At 40.6% G+C, this 23,698-nt stretch overlaps 1 protein-coding gene and 1 long non-coding RNA gene across 2 annotated transcripts in view; both read right to left on the bottom strand.

Annotated features, from left to right (window-relative positions):
• Window positions 1-8,969: 8,969 nt before the first annotated feature.
• LOC148364968 (uncharacterized) overlaps window positions 8,970-23,698 on the bottom strand; it is a 253,508-nt gene continuing 238,779 nt past the window's right edge. The window contains exon 4 of the long non-coding RNA XR_015850403.1: window positions 8,970-9,310. This is a non-coding gene — a long non-coding RNA (uncharacterized LOC148364968). The remainder of the gene's footprint in view (window positions 9,311-23,698) is intronic.
• tmc1 (transmembrane channel-like 1) overlaps window positions 20,521-23,698 on the bottom strand; it is a 38,519-nt gene continuing 35,341 nt past the window's right edge. The window contains exons 19-20 of the mRNA XM_088334959.1: window positions 21,792-21,927; window positions 20,521-20,735 (exon numbers count right to left, since the gene is read on the bottom strand). Coding sequence (XP_088191085.1) covers window positions 20,521-20,735; window positions 21,792-21,927 — 351 coding nt within the window. The remainder of the gene's footprint in view (window positions 20,736-21,791; window positions 21,928-23,698) is intronic.

Here is a 23,698-nt window from a genome sequence, read left to right as displayed (position 1 = left end):
CATCTTCAATCCGTGACCATCTGCCCATAAAAAACACTCTCCAAGGTCACGGCACCAGAAATGTTGGAGTTTATAAAGATATAAACCCATGGCTGACCATAGAATTCAGGCAAAGGCAGGAATTGAATTTTAAATAGGCTACTGCAGTAGGTAGAGCGATCCGATCGCTAGCTTGACCGAATCCCTCTCAACTACTTGCGGTTTCAGTAGCTGCATTTATTGAAAAGTCACGCATGCGCAGTGCATGCAATGGAGTCACGCATGCGCATTACATTACATACAATAGAAAAAGACTGAAAAAGTGCATCTTTGAATGTGACTATCTCTGTGTGTGTGAATGATTACTTGTGTATTAAAAATAGAAAAACAGGTTAATTGTATAGCAAGTTAATTTGTAAAATAGGAGTCTGAGAAATACACAATACCTAAAAGTAGCTTACTTTACAGTTTCCTGTCCTAAAGCAAAAAATAATTATTTTCGAGGCCATTGCTGAACAGAAAACAATATAGTTTGGCTTGGCTTAGTGTGAGATAAAGCTAAACAATATAAGATAACTAAGATGCATGACTTGAATATCAGGGAGGTAAAAGAAAAATCTACTTGTCCAAAAATAGACTATGATCGCTTTTTTGTTTTTTGTCAATCAATATTACTTAATAAACGCATTATACAGACACGTTCTGTCATAAGCATAGTGTTGTGGTAAATACACTTGCATTTGTAGAATAGATTTGCATACATGTAGAAATTTAGAAAGACTTGCTTACAGTTGTGGGAAAAGGTCGGGTAGACATCCTTGAAGATACTCTTGGCAGACGATTAAGTTTCCTTGAAGATAGCGTGCAAGGGACGGGACGCTCTGAACTTGATACGTGATACAGGACCGCCTTTTGGGGTGTACTCAATCGAAGCCTAATCGTCACTACCAGCTTTAAAAACATTGTCATGTTCCCAGCTCTCTGAGATCTTCATTGACGCATCAATAAAAGTTGTATCTCCCTCCAACGAGGCTGGCTCCTGTCCATTTTCCTTATCCACATATGAGAAGACTTTTCTCTCGATTATCGAACCTCCAATTTCTCCAACATTAAATGGCGCCTCAACGTGGATTGGCACTAATTAAATAAAAAAGAAAAGGGAGGAAGACTTCTCAGTGGAACTGTCTCAAATGAGCAAGTGAGGTAAGGAAAGTTTTTTCTCTCCTTATTTCGGTTTGCTTGTCGAGATTCGTGGGAGGACGGGAGCCTGTGACGTCGGAGCTAAATTATGAAAATGCGTGCACGTGGAATTTTCCGTCTATAGTCAGGCCCAAGTTCGGACGGATGAGATATATAGACTGAGTTGAGATTTTTATGTCCGACGGGATTCTGAGCTCAGAGAGTCCTGTTTGTTTTGGGACATGGCTGCTTGAAAAAGGAAAAAGGCTAATTTACCTGGATAAAAGGTGCAGCGGCGTCGGTATTTGTATATTTATGATTGTCTTGAGATCTGTGTAAAGCTGTGATAAGACGTCATCATTTGCTGAAGTGACAGTTCGAGAGTAGACGATCTATATATGGTTAATACGGGGCATGTTTTATGTGTTTCCCTAGTCGATTGATGATTGGGAGTCGGACATGTAACCTTGCACTTAAGAAAAAGTGTGGTGCATGGAACCTCGCCATTTTCTACAATCTGAAAGGTTATACCGACGTTAGAAAAATGAGCAGTAATCAGATGTTGTATTATTAAGATATAGATAGATATAAATCCAGACCATTTATGATGGAATGGGATATACCTTTACGGACATAGTTACAAAACGGGTTCACATATTGTAACTGACAATTAAATTTGGCATGACACTCCATCTTCAGAGTTAGGTAAAGGATTGGAAAAGATAAGGTTATAGTTATAATTAATACAATATTTACACAAGAATGTGCATTTAAAATGTTACATACAGTTGAGGTTTGTGTAAATATGCATTTGGTGAAAAGTAGTGATTGTAGTGCAAAAAAAGTTGTCAGCATTGTGCAAAACATATAACAGTATTTTTATAGATAAGCTATAAAAATAAAAGGAAATTATTAAAAGGATCAATATCTAATTGAAGGCAAATAAACATGGACATAACATGTTGTTTTGCTTTAGAATAAGAAGATACGTAACACACAATACATAAAATTATATTATAGAAAAAGATGCTGAGCACAGGGGTAAACGAATTAATCAAATACATTTTTCCACAATTGGGTCAGAATTAAACCTCTAGGGTTTTTTTCCAGCCATTCATGTGCAGTAAACCAAGGGAGAACAAGAAATGGGATGGTAAAGTATTACAATAATGTAAATCCTACTACAGAAATTCTATGAAATTACTAGAAAACGGAATATAGAGCTTGAAAACCGGGACATAGTATATGGTACGGCTATAATTCTAAAAAGACCAACTACAGAAATTCTGCAAGAATACTGCTACAAAACTACAACAGCATTAATACTAGCGCTACTAAAAAAAAATCCTTCAAAAATACTACAACAGACTTCGAAAATATTACAGAATCTTATTTTGTAAATATTATAAGATACTACTGCAGGAATGGTTGAGTTAAGTGCAGACCGGACCAGAACTCAATCGCTTAACGACCAGTTACTTTTATTCAGCAAAATTGTCCAACGCTCAGGGAAAAAACAAAACAGCAACTGGCCTACAGGCAGACAGGAACTCAGACTAGGAATACTCATAAAACAGGCTTTTACTCAAAACGGGCAAGCCCTTAAGAAGGACACACGCAAATTAGACGGTTGCCACGGCGACCATGCTGGACATGACAGAAATACTACATACGTGCACAACTACAATAACACAGTTGTACCTCTACTTATAAGTTTAATTGGTTCTAGCAGTAAATATGGAATGATGAAACTATTGTAAATCGAAACACATTATCAATTTGAATCAATTGGATTGAAACGGGATTAGTCCGTTCCGAAAGCAAACGAACCTTGTTGAATCAACTGCAATTGCCCTGGAAGGTATGCTGGTGTTCAGTAGGGGTTCATACATATACACAAAATAGATAAACATGAAATAAATATAATGAAATATAACATCATAACTGTAAATGAGAAAAACTGGATGTATCCCCAGGCTCGTGACGCCAAAAGTTTGCCCGCCCTTGACTTAGAACCATTGTTTTTGGGATGATGGACTTGTGGTTAATTGCGCTTTTAATGACGGATTTCTTTTTAGGTTCTTTCTAAGAAGCAGAATGTTGGGAAAAAATTTTGAGCTGATTGTAGGCGATGATGAAATAGGTCGATAAATTCTCTATAGAGCGTGACGTCTCGTTTGGTCTCATGTTATAGTCGTCATAGTTCCATTCCACTCCATTTAGTTATTAGATACGACGACACACACACACGCACACTGCTGTCGTCTTAATAAAACTGAATCGTCTCCAAGTCTCTGCACCACACAACACAGTGCCCACGATCACACTCTCAGTGAGGCCAAGGACAGTACAGACTAAAGTGACGGATAATAGGCCAAACCTTAACGTGACGATACAGGCGAGAAGGGTACCGACACACCAAAGTCCAGAGAAACCTACACCCACGGCGACAGCACTGAAGAGTGAGGTTACAACGCCGACGGCCAAAAATGAGTGCACGGCCAGTACGTAAAATTCGGGAAATTGTGTAGGAGAGGAAAACCATAACCCTAACTCGGTAGTTGTGTAGGCGCATGGCCTCAATGTGCACTGACTTAATTTGACTAAATGACTTAAATTTTTGTGGGCCATCTGTCTTGTTTTATGTTTTATGTTTGTTCAATGTTGTAAGTGTTTGTATTCTTTCCTGTATTCTTATCTTTCTTGTCTTATATGGTTGTCCAGCGCTGGCGTTTAAGCGGCCCACGTGACTGAAAGGATTAACAGAAAAATATCGAAGGAAAAGGAAAAAGGGAACAATACAGTGCTCATTGAGACGAGAAAAACGTTTTTAAAGAGGAAGACGGTTTAAAATGTATTGTTTTAGATAGAACCAATAGCACGTCTCGTTAGGAATCGAAAACGTTCGTTTTTTGTTTTTTTTTTGGAAATCGTTTTGAAGCTAAGGGTGTGCAACATAACGTCCGAGAGCCTATGGAGTTCCCAGAAAAATAAATGTTTTTTCAGTTGGAAAACGATGAATTTAGGGGTGAAAAGTCTAGAAAAATTATGTTTGGTTATTTTAGGTGCTTTAGATTATGTTAATGCCAGAATAACACCAAGAAAGGATAGAATAATAACAAAAAGAAAAAAGTTAACCTATTCCGGTTTTCAGTTCAAAATTGGAAAATTAAGGAATGTGAAGACGAGGAAAAATCCAATTGAGTGAATTGGAATGGATTAATTTGAGAATGAAAAGCATTGTTATACGAAAGTAGTGGAATAGCGTGAGTAAATTCTTTCTTTTCATTGAATATGGAGGAAAAATTCATTGAGTCGAATAAAAATGAGTAAGATGAATCATTGTAGATCAATGCACGTCATTTTCACATTAAGTAGGTGAAGCTAAGATAGTAGATTGAATTGGTTTGGAAAAAAATAAATAAATAAATAAATAAATTGAAAGATTAAGTGAGATGGTTATATGTCAATTTCCCATGGGCTAAAGTGTTAGAAAGCGTAGAAGAAGGGAAAGTTATGTAGGAGATGGATTGTTGGCAGAGCAAGTAAGGAAGTTACAAATACAGAAAGATAAAAGTTAGTAAAAGAAGGTAGAAAGGGGAAAAGAAAGTAGACATTAAGGAAGAGAGGGACATACAAGTAAGATAAGAAGGTAAAAAGGGGAAAAGAAAGTAGGCGTTGAGGAAAAGAGAAGAGAGGGACATACAAGTGAGAAAAGGAAGAAATGAAAAGGGGAAAAAGTAATTAAATGAAATATTTTTGTTGACAATTGGCCGGAGTTAAGAGAGCATATCTTCCGGATGGACGAGTATATCTAGATGCCATCGGACAACCGAGAGGAATTCCAGAGGAATTTGAAGCTAGGAATGAAATTAAGTCTGGATTAGAATCGATGTTTATCTGGATAACTCCGAATAAGAACGCAGAATGGATTAATTACATTTATTACAACCAGCAACGTTTATTAATTACATTAACGAGGCCTTTAGTGCAATAGGAGAACAGTTACATGAGACATCTAGGATGGCCTGGCAGAATCGTCAGGCCCTCGATTTTCTCTTAACCAGTAAAGGAGGCGTGTGTCATATGATAAAGGAGGAAGGCTGTATGTATATACCTTTAAATACATCCGAAGCAGGAAGCTTCACAAAAGCACTGTCAAAGATTCGTGAGTTGAGCAATGAAGTGACAGTAAATACTGAAAAGAACAGTATCTCTTTTGATTGGTTCTCGTCTACATTTGGGTACTGGGGTAGTCTGTTAGCGAAAGGGGGAATTCTTGTACTAACTGCCGTAATAATTATGTGTTTGTTGTGTTTCTGTGCCATACCTATTCTTAAAAGAGGAATGCTTAAGACTTTTGGAGAACAAATGACAGTAGTGGCTAATACTAGGGTGGCAGAAGCTCAATTAGCACAGTTAGTGATTGAATATCCGAGCTTATTCCTGAGTGAGGAGGAACAGATGACTCAACTAAATTCAACACCTTGAATTTTATCTGGCAACGTTAATAGTCAGTCTACATTATAATAAAAAATGGAGCATCTGCGGAAAGAGACACATATGATGATCTGGACTGAATACGATATCAATTAGCACTATTGTTAAACACGCAACACACTATATAGCACTAAGAATAACAGCAACAAATATATTGGTTTCTGATTGTGATTCTTTTGTTGGTATGTCACACTGCCGGGGAGCAAGCTGCTGTCTGGGATGGTCAGGATGCATCGTCGCTTCCGGGTTTTGGGCTGCATGGAAACTGCGCGTGATGCCTGCTGGGATGAACACTCACTCCAACATCTGACTTCACGACACCCGTTGACGAATACGACATTGCATGGTCTTCAAAATGTTCGCGGGGGTCAGGCCAAAGGCCGATGTGTATGCTGTATCACTATCCAGTCATGCACTCATCTTGAAATGTATCGACGACTGTTACCAAAATTTGTTATCACTCACTTATCAGTTCATTTATTCATTTACCTTTATCACGTACCGATCAACCGTCGACGGTCCACGTGTATAATCCAGTATGTACGGATAAAGATAAATGAAGGGGGGGGTTAGTGCATGGGTCAGATGTTTGGAGTGTTGGGGGTTTTTGTAAATGAAACATGAACAATGAAAGTTAGAATGATCACAGCAGGCTGACCGCCAGAATTTTATTTTATTTTCGATTTGCGTAAACTCTGTCCGTGTATTGATATTATTGATTTGTAATACTTTGCCACTACTCTGTATTGATTTTCAATTTTAATTTCCATTCAAAGTGGGAGTATAAACTCCCAAAGGGGGGATATGTTGTGGTAAATACACTTGCATTTGTAGAATAGATTTGCATACATGTAGAAATTTAGAAAGACTTGCTTACAGTTGTGGGAAAAGGTCGGGTAGACATCCTTGAAGATACTCTTGGCAGACGATTAAGTTTCCTTGAAGATAGCCTGCAAGGGACGGGACGCTCTGAACTTGATACGTGATACAGGACCGCCTTTTGGGGTGTACTCAATCGAAGCCTAATCGTCACTACCAGCTTTAAAAACATTGTCATGTTCCCAGCTCTCTGAGATCTTCATTGACGCATCAATAAAAGTTGTATCTCCCTCCAACGAGGCTGGCTCCTGTCCATTTTCCTTATCCACATATGAGAAGACTTTTCTCTCGATTATCGAACCTCCAATTTCTCCAACATTAGTGCGTGTTCGAGCGAAGGGGAGTACAAATTTGCACGGGTAGTCAAATTTAAAAACTACATCTCTTGCAGCTACTCTGTTTCCATGATCTTCCGCATAGCGTAGAAATCAACACACTATAGTGGAAAAAAACACTGAAAGCATTCAATGGTGGGAAAGTGAGGTTTTGGATTTAATCAATATTTGGAGGACAACTCTGTTAGGCCTCAGGTAGCAAAATAACTTTCAAATTGCTACGGCGTTAGCGTACATGAGCACCGACGCTAACAATGCATTGTGTGAGACATCAGGCGTCCTCTTCCGTGCAAGCGAGGTATTATTAAACAAGAGACGACTTAAAATCTCGGGGGGGATGCTTAGAAGTCTTTTTTCTTCGCAAACGTGAACCATCTGACAAAAACATGGGATTTCACCCAAAAATGTTTTATGTCTTGATTCAACCAAAGCTTGAAACTGTGACCTCTCATTATTGGGAGCGAGCACCGAACCCTAAGACCACCAAACTCATCTCCATTCGCCGCTCTGCATGAGAGATAGGGCACACCCTACATTTTAAATAAAATCTGAGACTAAGGCTGCGTCCCATTCTTCGCACTTTCACTCGCTATGTGCCCTAGTCACTCGGTTTGCGCGTTCACGTGAAAATGGGGTGTGTCCCGATACTCTCAAGACCGAGGCAGAAGTGCCCTCAAACCATGTCGTAACCACTTCAAGACCGAGGGGGCTCTCGACCTCACTTGGCAGCGAAGTGACTACCCAGAAGGCTTTGCGAATTCTCAATATCAACAAACATGCCCGAAAAGGAACCGCACAAATGTAAGTAGTTTTCCACAACCACGCATGTATTTGCAACAAAATGTATTGAGATATCTTAGTTAGACGTAAATGCAATAGAAAATCGTATTTTCGCGTTAAAACACGAACATTGCAAAATCGCTACTTTACGAAGTGCACTAATCTACCAAGGGAGCTGGCAAAAAAAATCTTCACGCTACAAACTGTAAAGTAGGATAACTGTGCAGAAAATCACGGTTCAGCCCATCCCTGTTTTTATCTTAAACGAGTCGTGCGTTTACATCTACATGGAGCATAGTCAGAATACCGTTCTGGACATAAGCCCTTGTTTACTGCACACAATTTCGGGTGTCGTGTTTTATTTACAATTTGATTCTTTCATGTGAGATCAGAATGCATTAGTTTTCATCATGCATTATGAGTAATGTCTCCGAATTTCACGTGGAAATACAGTTGAAACAAATTACTATCACATAGTCCACTGCCTTCTCTGTAAACACATATTAAGTAAACTAATTACCTTCTCAAAATGTTGTCCAAATGTGGAGACAATTCTAAAGCATATGTGATGCTGGCCAATAGAAGGCTCTTACAGCCATAAGAATAACATGTCATTTTTTTGTATCTATTCACTATCAAATAATTATCCAGAACACATCCTATAATTTCCTGTCTCATATCAACTTGTTGAGCATCCTATACACAGTTGTTTTGTACAATACATCAGCATTAAGTAATTCTTGTTTTTTCCACCCAACCTAAAGGCCACTGTAGAACGTCCCATGGAAGAGCTGGTCACCATCACAGCTACCACGCCATCCACACCACCGGGCACGTCGTTGGCACCTTCTAATCCGGCGCCAAACCCCAAATCACCCAGAAAAAAAAGGAAGCACGATACACTCCTTGACTTTTTGAAAGCGAAGTCTGCCGGAGCGAGGAAAAGGCTCGAAGAAACTGTGGCCAAAACTGAGCGGTTCCCATCCTTTTTGGGAAGCTCGTGGACAAATTTCCAGAACAGTGACATCTCTGCAATGTTTCCCTTTGTTTTATAAAAGGATTTTTTTTTTTTTTATTATTAAGAACTCAATGAAGTTCCAGTTTGTGTTTCCAGCTTTTATGGAAGTATTGGTATATTTTTGTTAAAATTTGTGACACATTATTTATTTACTATTATGTATTTTGGCCCAATGTGAGTTTGTTTTTCTGAAAGTAAACTATTATTTAAGCTGGAGTGATTTGTAGTTGTTTTCTGTCCAACAGTCACATAGTTCACACACAGTATCTCACATCATTATGAAATAAACCACCAAGGTGTTACTCAAAATTAAGATGTTTATTGAATAGTAATGCAGAAAAGCACATAATGCAAATGTGGGTCTGACTTCCAGAGCCTAAAATATGGCTTTTGGGCAATTTATTCCATATTAACTGTGGACAATTCTTTGTACGGTGGACCTGGGAACCCTGAAGACCCGTGACACCACACGGTAGGACAGAGCGTGGACCAGCCAGTACACGTAGATCAAGACCTCCAGCCATGGCCCTGTTCCCTCTTTAGCAGCTCCTGCAGGGCCCACATAACCTTCTTGCTCAACCTTAAGTCCTGAATGAGTTCTGACTCCACATCCAACCATAAGCACAGGATGGGAACATTCCTGTCCAACCTGTCCACGCTTATGGGACAGCCACTCTGGAACACAATAGATAACAAACAATTTAGACATAAATGTGGGCATAGCAAAGAAAAAGTTCGCTTTAACTGTGATGTAAGCATCATGAAAAAATGTTGAAATGACCTTTTTATATTCAATGACAACTCTTTTGAATTAAATTCCTTATGAACTAAGGTTTTTGGGTCGTACAGGGAAGTTTGGTGACGATATTATGTCAGCTAAAGGGCCAGGTGGACTGTTCTTGTGTTTGTTTACGTTTCGTCATGTCACTGATTCAAGACCCCTACTATATGTCATAAAATGGCATTAAGATACTAATAAGTAGATTGCCATTTATGTCTACACAAACATAGGGTATTATGTGAACGTGCATTGTATGTTAACTCTTACTGTATCTGACCGAACGGGTCATTTTTTTTAATGAGTGTACGTACCTTGTAAAGATGAATCAGCACTACATAGCGCCGAAGCTGTCTTCAGTATAGCACATTTCTCCTCCGTTGATTGGAGACACGGAAAGATGATGAGCTTTCAGGCAATCGGTAATAACACAGCAGTAGCGGGCATTTTTAACGTTGCACGAACTCTCCAACTGACACACTACAGGTTGAGACTCGAGTTGTTTACATGTGACGTAGACCAATACGTCACTGAGGTCTACAGCCAATTAATATTACCGCCATCTCCTGGACAGGGGTGGAACCTTGCAAGTCTTGTCCAAACCATCTCCATTTGCACTCGCGGAGGGCACTCCTCTATCGAGGGACCTCACTGGAGGGTTCTCAGGGCCGAGTGAGAGAAATGGGATTGGGCCTTATATGTGCACCTTGTGGGCGTGGAAATACGGTAAATCATGGTCAAATACGTTAGCCTTCACAAAATTAAATGCCTACAGCCAATGTCTGTTAGTTAATATGTGCCCGGAATATATTCAGTAAATAAAACCTTTGACGGAACTGCTCATCTGTATCCAGCCTATTTTTTGAAATCCTGCCTCCTCAGAATCCAGAACAAACAAACAATCTGAGGAAAACGGCATTGCTCAACATTTTCCACAATTTTTTCAAAATCGGATTTCATTTAAGTTTCTTTCTGAAATCTGAGTTTTTTGTGTTACAATGTTACTCGTCCCCTGCGTTTAACTTAATGGAAAATGAGATGCCTGTTGGCGAAAGTTAAGATATCAGATTGTATGCTGCTGCGTGGCTAGGTTACCTGGAAAAAGCATGGAGGAAGATTGGATCTAGCAAACTATCAAGCATCCTGGTAACATGATGACATTGCGCTCAGGAGAGCATAACAAATAAGTTTAATACTAAGGAGTTCATGCTTACAGGTACAGCTTAATTAAACTGGCTTAATCACAAGTCAAATGAGCCCAGTAGATAGCAGAAATGCCAAGATATACAATTATGTATTTAATATAACTGTAACCGCGTTGTACGTGTCCCACCAAAGATCCACATTCACGCTGGACTGGATGATGAGGTTTTTATTATTACAGTTCTGCAAATGGATGAGTCACAACATTAGCTTTTTCTGCTGGGTTTGATCTCTTTGATCTCTTTGTAGTACTCTGGTTAAACTGACAACAAAGCATATCAAAGAGCTGTCTTTTCACTTTACAGAAAATACATTTTAGAATATCACAATACATTTATAAATCTTTGCATTTTAACAAGATACTTTTAACAAGAGATCGTATAGTGGATTTTTAACGTTTACAATGAATTCAACATGTTTTTCTTTACTCTGAATTTTAACCAACATCATCCTTTTTTAATGTATATGAAAAAATAGGAATAAAAACAATAATGAGTATAAAAATGGGTACAATTTACCTGCAAATGGATGAGTCACAACATTAGCTTTTTCTGCTGGGTTTGATCTCTTTGATCTCTACAAGGGGAATTAATATTTAGTAAAACAGAAACAAAACGAAAATAAATCAAAACAGCTTGACAATATCAATCACATTACTATGCATGGTGAGAGATTTGTCAGCTGGGGTTATAATGTTTAAAATTAACTTATTTTGTGGAGCACCAAAAGATATGTCTTACCTTTGTAGTACTCTGGTTAAACTGACAAAACCCCGCCTCCTGGTCACATGTTAGAAGCCAAAACCAAACCCCACCCCATACCAGCAGATGGCACTGTTGGACTCAGCATTGCAGGACATTTACCAAAAACTATACACATATTTTAGCAGGAATTTCAATAAAATAAAAGTTATTATTACACCCGTTACATACACCCCCCTGAAATTCTGCTAAATATGGGAGTGCTACACTAAAAAGAAAAAAAATCACATGCCAAAAAGGCAAATACTGATGAAAAAGAGGACACGAAAACTGGTACAGTATTACAAGGAACAAACTGAAGTGCATGTCAGTTCTAAAACTCTCCCAAAAAGGAGTGTGAAAAGAAAGGAGGCGAGCAAACTCCTAACTAAGCACAGACTCAAAGATGCCTGTTACATCTCTGAAATATCAAACATTGTTCCTGTAGTTGTAAGTGCTCACATAGGCACAATTCTTGTTTCTTACTCAAGCTTTGTTACTCAAACTGAAAGTGCATCTCTACTGAACTTAAACTAGGAACTTGCAGATATTGCGGACAGATGATTGTCACCTACCACATGGTCATTCATCTGACAAATAAGACGACTAGGAGGCCTGATGGACTGGCGGACCCTAAGACCATAACGGTTAGGTTGAGCACAAATAACCTGAGCTTGAAGGTCTGGGGCAGTCAAGTCTAAACAGTCAGTATCAGGGGAGTCTGCGTCCAGATGGTCAGTGTTCAATGGGGTCTCGTCTGGGAGACCCATACCCAAAGGGATCATGTTTTCAGAGCACTGTGATGGGCTTTCCGTATTGTCACTTGAAGTATGGTCAACATCTTGTTCGGGGATGTGCTGACTTCCTCGGCTGGATGTATCAACACTGCGAGAGTCGGACTGGGCATCAGATCTGCTGTCTAGTGAGTTATCCTCTACCTCTGGATGAACTTGCTCTTCACCTGCCTGTATCACCCAGTTTACTGTACGGACATCACTGTCTTCAACCGCGTCAGGTAAATCCGGGCATACATCACTTCCATGCATAGCAGCGTCAGACTCTGAGTGTTCAGATTCGCTGGCCAGATCATCCTCACAGGGCAAGAAGCTAACAGAGAGCAGCAAATTCCTGTGAACTACCTTCTCTTTGCCCGTCAGACAATCCTTGACTCTGTAGACATTGAGATCAGGCTTGACTGATATGACTTCATACGGGGTTGACTCCCACTTGTCTGCAACTTTGCGTTTCCCCGGGACACCTCTGTTGGCGATCAACACCCGGTCTCCCACGACGAGAGGTGATCCTTTGGCCCTACGGTTGTACAGCTTGGCATGACGAGTCTGTTCTCTGAGAGTATTCCTCTGTACAATCTGAGCAGCTTCATGTAGATCTTTCTTCAGATGGCGTACAAAGTCAGAGTAGCTGACAACAGCATCATTGGTATTAGCATGTTGAAACATGACATCGACAGGGAGACGAGGGATCCTACCAAACACTAGGTAAAACGGTGCAAACCCTGTTGTCTCATGCTCTGTGCAGTTATAGCAGAATGTGAGCTGCTGCAGCATTTGTGGCCACTTTGCTTTGGGCTGAGGGGGAAGGGTTCTGATCATATCTCCCAATGTTCGGTTGAATCGTTCTGCGATGCCATTTCCCATGGGGTGGTACGGAGTGGTATGGGATTTCTGCACCCCTGCCATCTCTAGAAGCTCTTTGATCAGTTTGCTCTCAAAATTAGCTCCCTGATCAGAGTGGATACGCCGTGGGAAACCATAGACAAGGAAGAAATCCTGCCACAGACGGCGAGCAACTTGTTTGGCGGTTTGATTCCTGCAAGGGAAGGCGTGCGCCATCTTGGAGAAATGATCAGTTACGACCAGGACATCTACAGACTTGTTCTCTTGCTCAGCAGTCCAAAAGTCTATACAGACCAACTCCATAGGCTCAGAGGTGACTATGTTCTTGAGTGGTGCACGGTTGTGTGGTTCCGGTGTTTTCCCTACTACACAGCGCTGACAGGATTTGACATAATTCACAACATCACGTTCCATGCCATTCCAGAAGAATCGTTGCCGCACCAGAGACAAAGTACGGTTCTGGCCTTGGTGACCTGCTGAGTCATGTAAACCTTGAAGGACTTTCTGTTTCAATGAATCAGGCACCACAAACTGGAAGATTTTCTTGGCCATGTGAGGATCTTTCCTTATTTTGTAGTGCATGCCATTCTGTATGGTGAGTCTGCTCCAATGCTTCAGTAGTTTCATCACACTAGGCGACTCGACAGCTCTCTCACGCCTGGTAGGTCTCTTGTGTCTATGCACAAAGTACATGGTCCTGCTTATTGTGTTGTCCTGTTCTTGTAAACCAACAAGCTGACTCTGTGGGAGTGCCGTTGACTGATCTCCCTTCTGCAGAAGATTGAAGTTGGCGTCTGTTCCCATCACTTGACCCACGCCACCAGTGGACTGAGCACTGAAGACAGCAGCAACCTCTTCTGATGTCACAGAACCATTGGAGCCTGATGGAATTGCCCTTTTTACTGACTCGTCTGATGTCCCAGCACTCTCGTCTACAACAGCGTGACAATTGTTGGATACTCTGAACACCTCTTGCACAGTACTGTTGTTCACCCTGTTGACTTGGTCCAAGAGCGAAGTATAGGGCTCGGTAACAAGGCGATGACCCACACATGACCGTACAAATGGCTCACGGCTCAGAGCGTCGGCTACGATGTTCTTTGGTCCGGGAATGTACTTCAGGTCAAAATTGTATGCAGCTAGCTTCGCTACCCACCGCTGTTCACACGCATCAAGTCTTGGTTTGGTCAAAATGTATGTAAGTGGGTTATTGTCGGTCCACGTGGTAAAGTGTCTTCCTTTCAACCAATGGCTGAATTCATCACATACCGCCCATTTCAAGGCAAGAAATTCGAGCCTGTGTGCAGGGTAGTTGAACTGGGAGCGAGAGAGCGTCTTACTTGCAAAGGCGACTGGTCTGGCTACTTTTCCACCAGGTGGCAGCTGTGACAGGACTGCTCCAATCCCATCAAAGGATGCGTCGACAGCCAGAATAAACGGCGCATCAAAATCTGGGTGGGCCAGAGTGACACCTGTCACGAGATCGTGCTTCAGTGTTTCAAAGGCGTTCTGGCATGCATCGGACCAATCTGCAGGCGTCAGCTTCACTTGACCTTTCTTGCGGGCTCTCTTGCGCTTATGCTTGTCACCAGATTCAGATGTGAGCCTGAACAGAGGTTTTGCCTTCGCAGAACATGCTTCAATGAAGCTTTGGAAATACATCACCATGCCTAGAAAAGATCTGATTTTACTAGGGCATGGCGTCTTGCCATCCGACTCCATTAGATCAGTGACTTGTACGTCATTTATCGCTCTCACTTTCTCGGGGTCAGTCCGAATTCCATCCTCACTGATGACATGCCCAAGAAATTTCACAGTCCGTCTGAGGAAAAAACACTTTTTGGGTGCGAGCTTGAGGTTGTGTTCCTTAAGGCGAGTAAACACCATCTGCAGGCGTTGGAGTGCAACTTCCTCTGTGGGGGCAAACACCATCAGATCGTCGAGGTAACATAATAGGCTCATGAAATTCTGATCACCAAATATTGACATCATCATCCTCATAAATGTTGCTGGGCTGTTGCAAAGTCCCTGAGGGAGCCGGTTGTACTCGTGAAGGCCGAATGGTGAGGAGAATGCCGTGTACTTTTTGTCGTCAGGGTGCAAGGGGACATTGTAGTAGCCTGACGTCAGATCCATTGTGGAGAAAAAGGCATTTCCCCCAAGTGCGGCCAAAGCATCAGCTTGATGCGGTAGTGGGTAGGCATCCTTTATGGTTCTTGCATTAAGCCTTCTGAAATCAGTACATACCCTTAGTTCTCCATTCCGCTTCCATATGAGAACAAGCGCAGATGCATAGTCGCTAGTCGACTTCTGAATAATTCCTTTCTCTTCCATCTCGTTCAGAGTCGTCCTCAGTTTTTCATACTGACTTGGTGGTATACGTCTGTAGGGTAGACGGAACGGCTTATCATCAACAAGGTGGATACGATGTACAAACTCTTTGGCCTCTCCACAGTCCATCTTATGGCGAGAAAAGATTGACTCGAATTGTTCGATGATATGAAGGAGCTTGTCTTTACACTGCAGCGAAACCTCACATGACTTCAGGTCAATGTCTTGCAGTCCCAGAGCTTCCAATGCACGCATCATGTCCTCTTCTGACCTGGGTCGGACCTCTTTGCTCTGTACACTCTGCACGTTGCACTTGACCTCCTCTGCATTGGGCAGGTCTTCCGCTGCGATACAAGGAGACACATCTGCAATTTTCCTGTTTCTTCTCAGCACCACAACTCTGTCCGTGGGATTAAAGACTTTAACAGGCACCCATCCATCTCCCCAGAGTGGAGTAACAACTCGTCCGACAAGGACTTGTCTGGGCGCAGCCTTAGATTGGGTTGGCTCAACGACCACTGTGCTGCCCGCTGATGCCCCGGCCAACTCAGGTAACTTGCCCCAAATAACGTACTCGGTCCGTGGATTCAGCGTCACGCAACTCTTGATCTTTACTGTCCCTACCTTGTCTGGAATGCAATCACCTCTCCATCTCTCTGTGTTGGAAAGCATTGACAGGAATTGACTGTGGTTATCGGACAGACCGTTGTCAGGAGTGGAAACTAATCTCCAATAGCCATCAGTACTTTTCAATTGAGTCAAAATATATTTGATGGCATTGCTGCCAAGGATCATCTGTTCTGTCTGGCCTGGCACCACCATTACTGGTATTATCATTTGGCACCCGTAAACTGTGACGTGAATGTCGTACATATCTCTGGGAGAAACTTGGTGTCCACCGCAGCCTACAATGACATAATCATCGGCCGTGTAACTCATCATATCAGGGAATTGCTGCAGGAGGTACTTAGCTGTGTCCTCACTTACTGTACAAGCCATCGACCCGCTGTCCAACAGCGCTCTGAAAGTGGGGCCTTCTTGCACAAGTACAGGTGTGTAAAACAGTTCGTCAGTCTCCGCTATTCTCTGAAACCCCTGAAAGATCAGCTTCTTCGATGGAGGTATCTTTTTGCTATACAACTCATAAATTGATTTATTGTCTTGCATGTCAGGCTTCACATTAGTGGTGGGAGGTATACTCAGTTGATCTGCACTGTTCTCCCCTAAGCGCAGATCAGTTAGTTTCCCTGAGGCAGCGGGACAACTTTCGTCACTGGACAATCACGTCGAGAATGCCCTGGGGCATGGCAGTGAAAGCAAAGGTTTTTGTCTCGGCAATGAGAGAGAGCACTGTGTTCGACTTCTTTGCAAATGATACATGGCTTGGCAGTGAAACCATTTATTCTGGCTCCAGGTCGCCTGGTTGGAGCTTCCCCTCTCTCTTGAAACTGGTTCGAGGTAACACGTATCAGAACTTTCTCCAACATACTAATAACGTCCGTTAGAGAGACATACTGTGGGCTCGAAGTCTAAGGTGGCTCGTGCACGAGGGTTGGACCATGGTTCACCTCAGCTTTGTGTACGGCAATTTCCGCTCTATTCGCAGGTTGTTGTAGGGAATCTGCTTTGTCGCTCTTCTCAGCGTGGTATTCATTCAGCACCTCTAGTACCTCACATGCTGACCACTTTTCGATGGTTTTTGATCTGTAAGTGAGTGCCAGTTCCTTGCATGGGCAGTTCCTAATAAATATGCGAGTAACCTCTATTTCAGGGTTGTCAAATGTTTTGCCCTGCTCTCTCAAGCACTCAGAGGCAAGGTCAGCTGCTCTGTTTAGTCTCAGCCAGTAGTCATAGGGGTCTTCCTGGTCTTTGGGCAAAGTTGAATAAAAGTCAGCTAAAGGGACAGCAGAGTACTTGGTACAGCTAAAGTATTTCCTGAGAAGACTATAAATCATGTCAGGGCGGGTATAGACGTCTATATTACTGTTTCTAATGCTAAACCTAACTACATCTTTAGCTTTTCCTCTCAAATGTATAAGGATTTCCTCTGCTTGCTCTTCAAGTTTCACATCACTCCTTTTTATAAATGTCCTCATTAGATCTTCCCACTCATGTATTGTTATTGAGTCTGAGCCATCCCCAATAAATGACGGCGGTTCCTTAACCTTTCTCTGCGTTACCACCTGACTCAATCTGTTTGCTTCATCTTGTGTGGCAGCAGCGTTAGGAGCTACTATATTATGTGACTGTATATTTGAGAATATGCTATCAGCCAATTTATGTCCTATCTCCTGAATAATATTTGTCATGTGATCAGCTAAACCCTCAGAAATTTCACTCGCGGAATTTGGCGTAGATGTGGGTCTGACCTGAGGTGAAGGTAGGCTAGCATGTTGGTCAGCTGCATTATGGGTGCTCACACTGGAACTTGCCTCTACTCTATGTGTCGCACCACCTGGGGTAGAACTATTATCAGAGGGGATGGGGGTAAACATGCCCCTGCCCCTGCCAAAGTGAATAGGTGTGTCAAATTGTGGAGCTAACACATTGCTCTGATTAAACATGTTTCAAAGATTAACAGAAAAAAATGTAAATAAGTCAAAATCACAAAATAAATCAGCAGCCTTCGTATCACTGTGACACTGCACTGTAATGAGCTAAACAATATCGCTCATGTAACTAAAATTTCAAATACTGTGAGCTCATGTGGCAGGTAGGACAGTCCTCGGTTCGGCGAGTTTGATAGAAGTCACGGGTCACGGCACCAATGTAACCGCGTTGTACGTGTCCCACCAAAGATCCACATTCACGCTGGACTGGATGATGAGGTTTTTATTATTACAGTTCTGCAAATGGATGAGTCACAACATTAGCTTTTTCTGCTGGGTTTGATCTCTTTGATCTCTTTGTAGTACTCTGGTTAAACTGACAACAAAGCATATCAAAGAGCTGTCTTTTCACTTTACAGAAAATACATTTTAGAATATCACAATACATTTATAAATCTTTGCATTTTAACAAGATACTTTTAACAAGAGATCGTATAGTGGATTTTTAACGTTTACAATGAATTCAACATGTTTTTCTTTACTCTGAATTTTAACCAACATCATCCTTTTTTAATGTATATGAAAAAATAGGAATAAAAACAATAATGAGTATAAAAATGGGTACAATTTACCTGCAAATGGATGAGTCACAACATTAGCTTTTTCTGCTGGGTTTGATCTCTTTGATCTCTACAAGGGGAATTAATATTTAGTAAAACAGAAACAAAACGAAAATAAATCAAAACAGCTTGACAATATCAATCACATTACTATGCATGGTGAGAGATTTGTCAGCTGGGGTTATAATGTTTAAAATTAACTTATTTTGTGGAGCACCAAAAGATATGTCTTACCTTTGTAGTACTCTGGTTAAACTGACAAAACCCCGCCTCCTGGTCACATGTTAGAAGCCAAAACCAAACCCCACCCCATACCAGCAGATGGCACTGTTGGACTCAGCATTGCAGGACATTTACCAAAAACTATACACATATTTTAGCAGGAATTTCAATAAAATAAAAGTTATTATTACACCCGTTACATAACCCCTCTGGAAGGCCTTCAGACTGTTAATAAAAAAAGTCGTATCTTTACGATGTCAACAGTCACTACATAACCTTGGAAAGCTTAAATTCTAGAGGTTCAAGATATGAAGACAATTTCAAAATGTGCTCATCACACAAACATCATGATCAGTCCGAAACAAGATACCCGAAAACTATAAAGCCGGCGTAACTCACCTAAAAGTCCTCTGAAATTCCACTCATTGAAAAAAATTCCTTGTAGATACGGTGTCCTTACATTCACGATAGTCCAGTGAATCCAACCGAGTCAAATATTTACTTCAAAACACACGATAATAATGTCAACAGATAAAGATATATTTATTTTTTAAATGCGCCTAAAATAATTCCTGCATCGTTTGACGATCCTTGTTGTAATAAATTAGTTTGGTTCCATAACTCCCATTTAAAATAAACAGACTCTTCAGATGATTTCCGATATAGCCATTAGCCTCTGACCTTTTGATTGACACCCCTCTCGGTCATTTGCAAGCTTTTTTTTCACGGTCCTTAGCCTGTGGCAATCTAAGTGGGCCTGTATTGAAAAAAAAGTCATGACCTACTTCGGCTTCAAAAATCTTTAGCCAATAGTGACCGATTCAAATGTGGAATGACACATGGTTAGCCAATGATATTTCCATTGTAATTTTCGGGACTGTATTAAAATTAGAGCTGAGAATAAATGTGCAAGTGTGCACAACCATGGATTTACTACTATAAAGAGAAGTCAAACATGAACAACTCTTTTACAATGTCTAAAAATTGGCCAAAGTAAAATACACGGTTGCAAAATCTTTAGGGCTTTGAACTGGTCGTCTCACATGGACATATGGAAACGCTTTGACCTACCTTTAGAAAAAAAGTGTAAAATACAATGTTTAATCGTTCAGATTGTGATTACATTTAACCTGGGACCAGATAAAGCTTAACGCTATTGTTCCAGATTTTTTACAGCTGAGATGCCCATGCTACACACTTTTGCAGGCATACGATTGCAAAAACAAATTTAGGCGAGAATAAAAACCTTTTATGTTTATGTGTTACAACTAAAAAAACTCAATATTGGTAGCACTTGCAGTGATTATTTTAGTATGGGACAAAACATGCGAGTATTACCTTTCAAAAGAGAACAAATCCATTCATATTCTCCTAACGGTTAAACAACCTGCATTCAATTTACTTTGGGTATGTCTTTAATTGGGATTTCAGGTGAATTTTACAGGAACGTCAAGGGGTTAATATTTGTATAAATGGACCTACTTCACAAAACAGTTATACATTTCTTCTTTTAAAGGGAAAATATACAAAAATCTAGTTTGGCTAAATTAAATCCCTTATGGACAATATGTAATTGGATGTAGTACTTTGACAAATAAAGAATGACACTTATAAATGAATACAAGTTTAATAGCATTGATGCATGGCAAAGGTGTTCAGCACTCACACATAATATGGTACTAAATAACGTTGATAAAAAATAAATAATATATCGTTGTTATTTTGAGTTATTGTTTTGCTTTACTAAAGACACATACCATGTAATCAAGTTTATTTATTGCTTTCACTAACTTTGTGTACTTGCTGCTTTGGTACCTTGTGCATATTCTGATCACTTTGCTGAGAGAAACCAGGCAGGTACCTAGAAGCTCCGTTGTTGGTACGGCAATAACTTGCACAGGCAGATGTTTTTGTTGCTGTATCTGATTGTTGTCTACTCCTGCCTTGGTGTGATTTCTGAGCCTTACCATATTTTTCTCTCCCACCTGTAGAGGACAAGAAATCCTTAACAGACCACCAATAATTAAAATGAAGTATCGTAATTTCACCATAAGGCGCACATTAAAGTCTCAGATCTTCTTAAATTGTGTGGCAGGCTTTATCGTGCAATGCGGCCTGCGTGTCATGCAAAGTGGCGAATCTGGACCGGTTGGGCACCTGCCCCTGAAATTGGGAGATCACAGGTTCGAGCCTTGGCTGAGTCAAGATTTACAACATTTTAAGGTCAAATCCGATGTTTTTGTGTGATGGTTCACATTTTCAACTTAATTTGACAAGTATACTATTTCCTGTGACTTTTAAGCTACTCTATTTGGACGCCATAAGCTTCCTGCTTGTGCAGAAGTGGACACGTGACGTCAGACGCAATGCATTGTTTGCGGGAGTACTAAAGGATGCTAACGCCGTAGCAGATCTAGCAATTTGAAAGTTATTGTCGTTCCCCCAAATATGAAATAAATCCAAAACCTTACATTCCGTCCATTGAATGCTTTCCATGTTTCCGTCCGCGATAGTGTGTTGAATTCTATGCTAAGCAGAAGATCATCGGAACCGAGCAGCTGTGAGAGATCTTGTGGCTCATTTCAACTCCCTTTCAAAATCTAACTCCCCATCGCGTGAACATGCACTATGCTTCAGACAGAAGCACAGTGTGTGGCTATAGTAGTCTGTATACTCCAATGTGTTTATTAAGGAATTTTGATTTTCATTAAAACAAAAAGAAAAACATTGTAGTCCATATAATGGGTTTATACAGACATATGCAAACATTACTACAGTGCTAAGAAGCATAGTTCATGCAAAGGTGAGTTGGATTCTAGCACAACAGCAGCGGCCGTAACAGAGTGTACCCGCGTTCTATCGTGCAGTGCGCCCGGTGTATGTGTTAAATACAGAAATAGAGCCAGCTACTGAGACTGCGCCTTTTAACATGGTGCGCCCTATGCTTGTGAAAAAAACGGCAATCTGTCATTTTTTTAACATAAAAAATAGTCAAACTATTTCACAGTAGTTGTTGTGTTTTGTTTTTTTTTGTCCCTCACTCTCATGGTGCTGCATCAAAGCGTTGTTGTTCTCTTGTTTTTGCGTGGCCTCAAAAGCAACTTTTCTGGCTTCTTCCAAATCCATTGCAGCCTTCAATGCAGCTTCCTTTTTTTTCCTTTTATTCTCCTCGATTTGCTTGAAGCAGAAACACAAAAATTCTTATAAAAACTAACTTCACACTGAAAATGTGAGATGGAATATACTCAGAGGTGGGTAGTAACGGAGTACTTTTAAATCCCTATACTTTTACTTGAGAACATTTGTGAAAAAAAACAGTACTCTTACTCTTCTACATTTGGCCATATTGAAGTTGTTATTTTGTTACTTAATAAATCCCCTCCACGTAAGTACGCGTCTGTATGTCTGTCCCCGCTAAGGCATATTTATTGTAACACAGAATTCCGCCAGGCTCTACCATGTTTAACCGATTAAACGTAGCAGCCTCGTCACGCGACCATATTCAACTTCAGGAGGGGAAATTTTGTTTACAGATGAATCAGATCAAAAATGTCGCTGAGCAATACTGAGTATGAAAACACAGAAGAGGAGGAGCACCGCTGGCCTCCCATCAAAAGCATGTTCCCCTTAAAAAGGGTCCAAAACACCAACTACAGCATGCAATGTCTCCTTCATTTCTGCATTCAAGAATTCAAAATTAAACTTGAGGAAACATTTAGCGGTAAGTTTCCAAAATTCTAATTTTAACTTTACTTTGGTTTTGTTTGGTATTTATCACTTGCTTGTTTTATTCTTGTTTGATAGTCTGTGTACAGCAAACTTGGGTCTCCTGAAAGGTGCTTTGAAGTGAAATGTATTGTGATTATCCTCAACCATCCAGCATCTTTGATTAAGCCTTCCTGTTTTAATAGTTATTTTGACAATAAACACACATATATATATATCGGAACACTTTTTGACTGTGCTGTATACAGTGAAGAAAATAAGGATTTTAACACCCTGCATGAAATCAAAATGCATGATTTTTTTAGATTTATTTGTGTGATATTGCTGCAAATGAGTATTTGAACACCTGATGAAATTCATGTAAATATTTGGTAAAGTAGTCTTTGTTTGCTATTACAGAGGTCAGATGTTCTCTGTTCTGTTCATTCTTCTTCCTCCAAACACGCTTAGTGGAATTATGACCAAAAAGTTCTATTTTGGTCTCATCTGACTTCACAACTTTCTCCCATGAATCCTCTGTATCATACAAATGGTCAAATGCAAACATGTCAAGGCCTGTCCTGGTTTAAGCAGGGAACCCTATCTTACCATGCATGATTTAGAACCATGACAACTTAGTGTGTTACCTACAGTAACCTTGGAAATGGTGGTCCCAGCTCTTTTCAGGTCATTGACCAACTCCTGTCGTGTAGTTCCGGACTGATTCCTCACCTTTCTTAGAATAAATGTGACCCCACGAGGAGATATCTTGCATGGGGCTCCGCTCTGAATGAAATTGACCGTCATGTTTAGCTTCTTCCATTTTTAATGATTGCTCCAACAGTAGACCTTTTTTCACCATGCTGCTTGGCAATTGCTCCACAGCCCTTTCTAGCCTTGTGGAGGTGTACAATTTTATCTCTGGTGTCTTTGGAAAGCTCTTTGGCCTTCACCATAATACAAGATAAAGTCTTACTGATTGTATGGGCTGGACAGGTGTCTTTATGCAGCTAACGGCCTCAAACAAGTGCATCTTATTCAGGATGATACATGGAGTGCAAGTGGACTTCTAATGGGAGGACTAACAGGTCTTTCAGGGTCAGAATTCTAGATGATACCCAGGTGTTCAGATATTTATATACAGCTATATTAAACAAATAAATAGTTAAAAGAATCATGCATTGTGAATTCTTTTTAGTTTATCTCTCTCAGAGTGGACATGCACCTACGATGAAAATTTCAG

This window comes from Urocampus carinirostris, chromosome 5 (genome assembly GCF_059441175.1).
Source record: "Urocampus carinirostris isolate Australia breed hairy pipefish chromosome 5, RoL_Ucar_1.0, whole genome shotgun sequence".
Taxonomy (NCBI): Eukaryota; Metazoa; Chordata; class Actinopteri; order Syngnathiformes; family Syngnathidae; genus Urocampus; species Urocampus carinirostris.
Note: the sequence above shows the minus strand (reverse complement) of the source record. Positions and strands in the feature narration are given on the sequence as shown.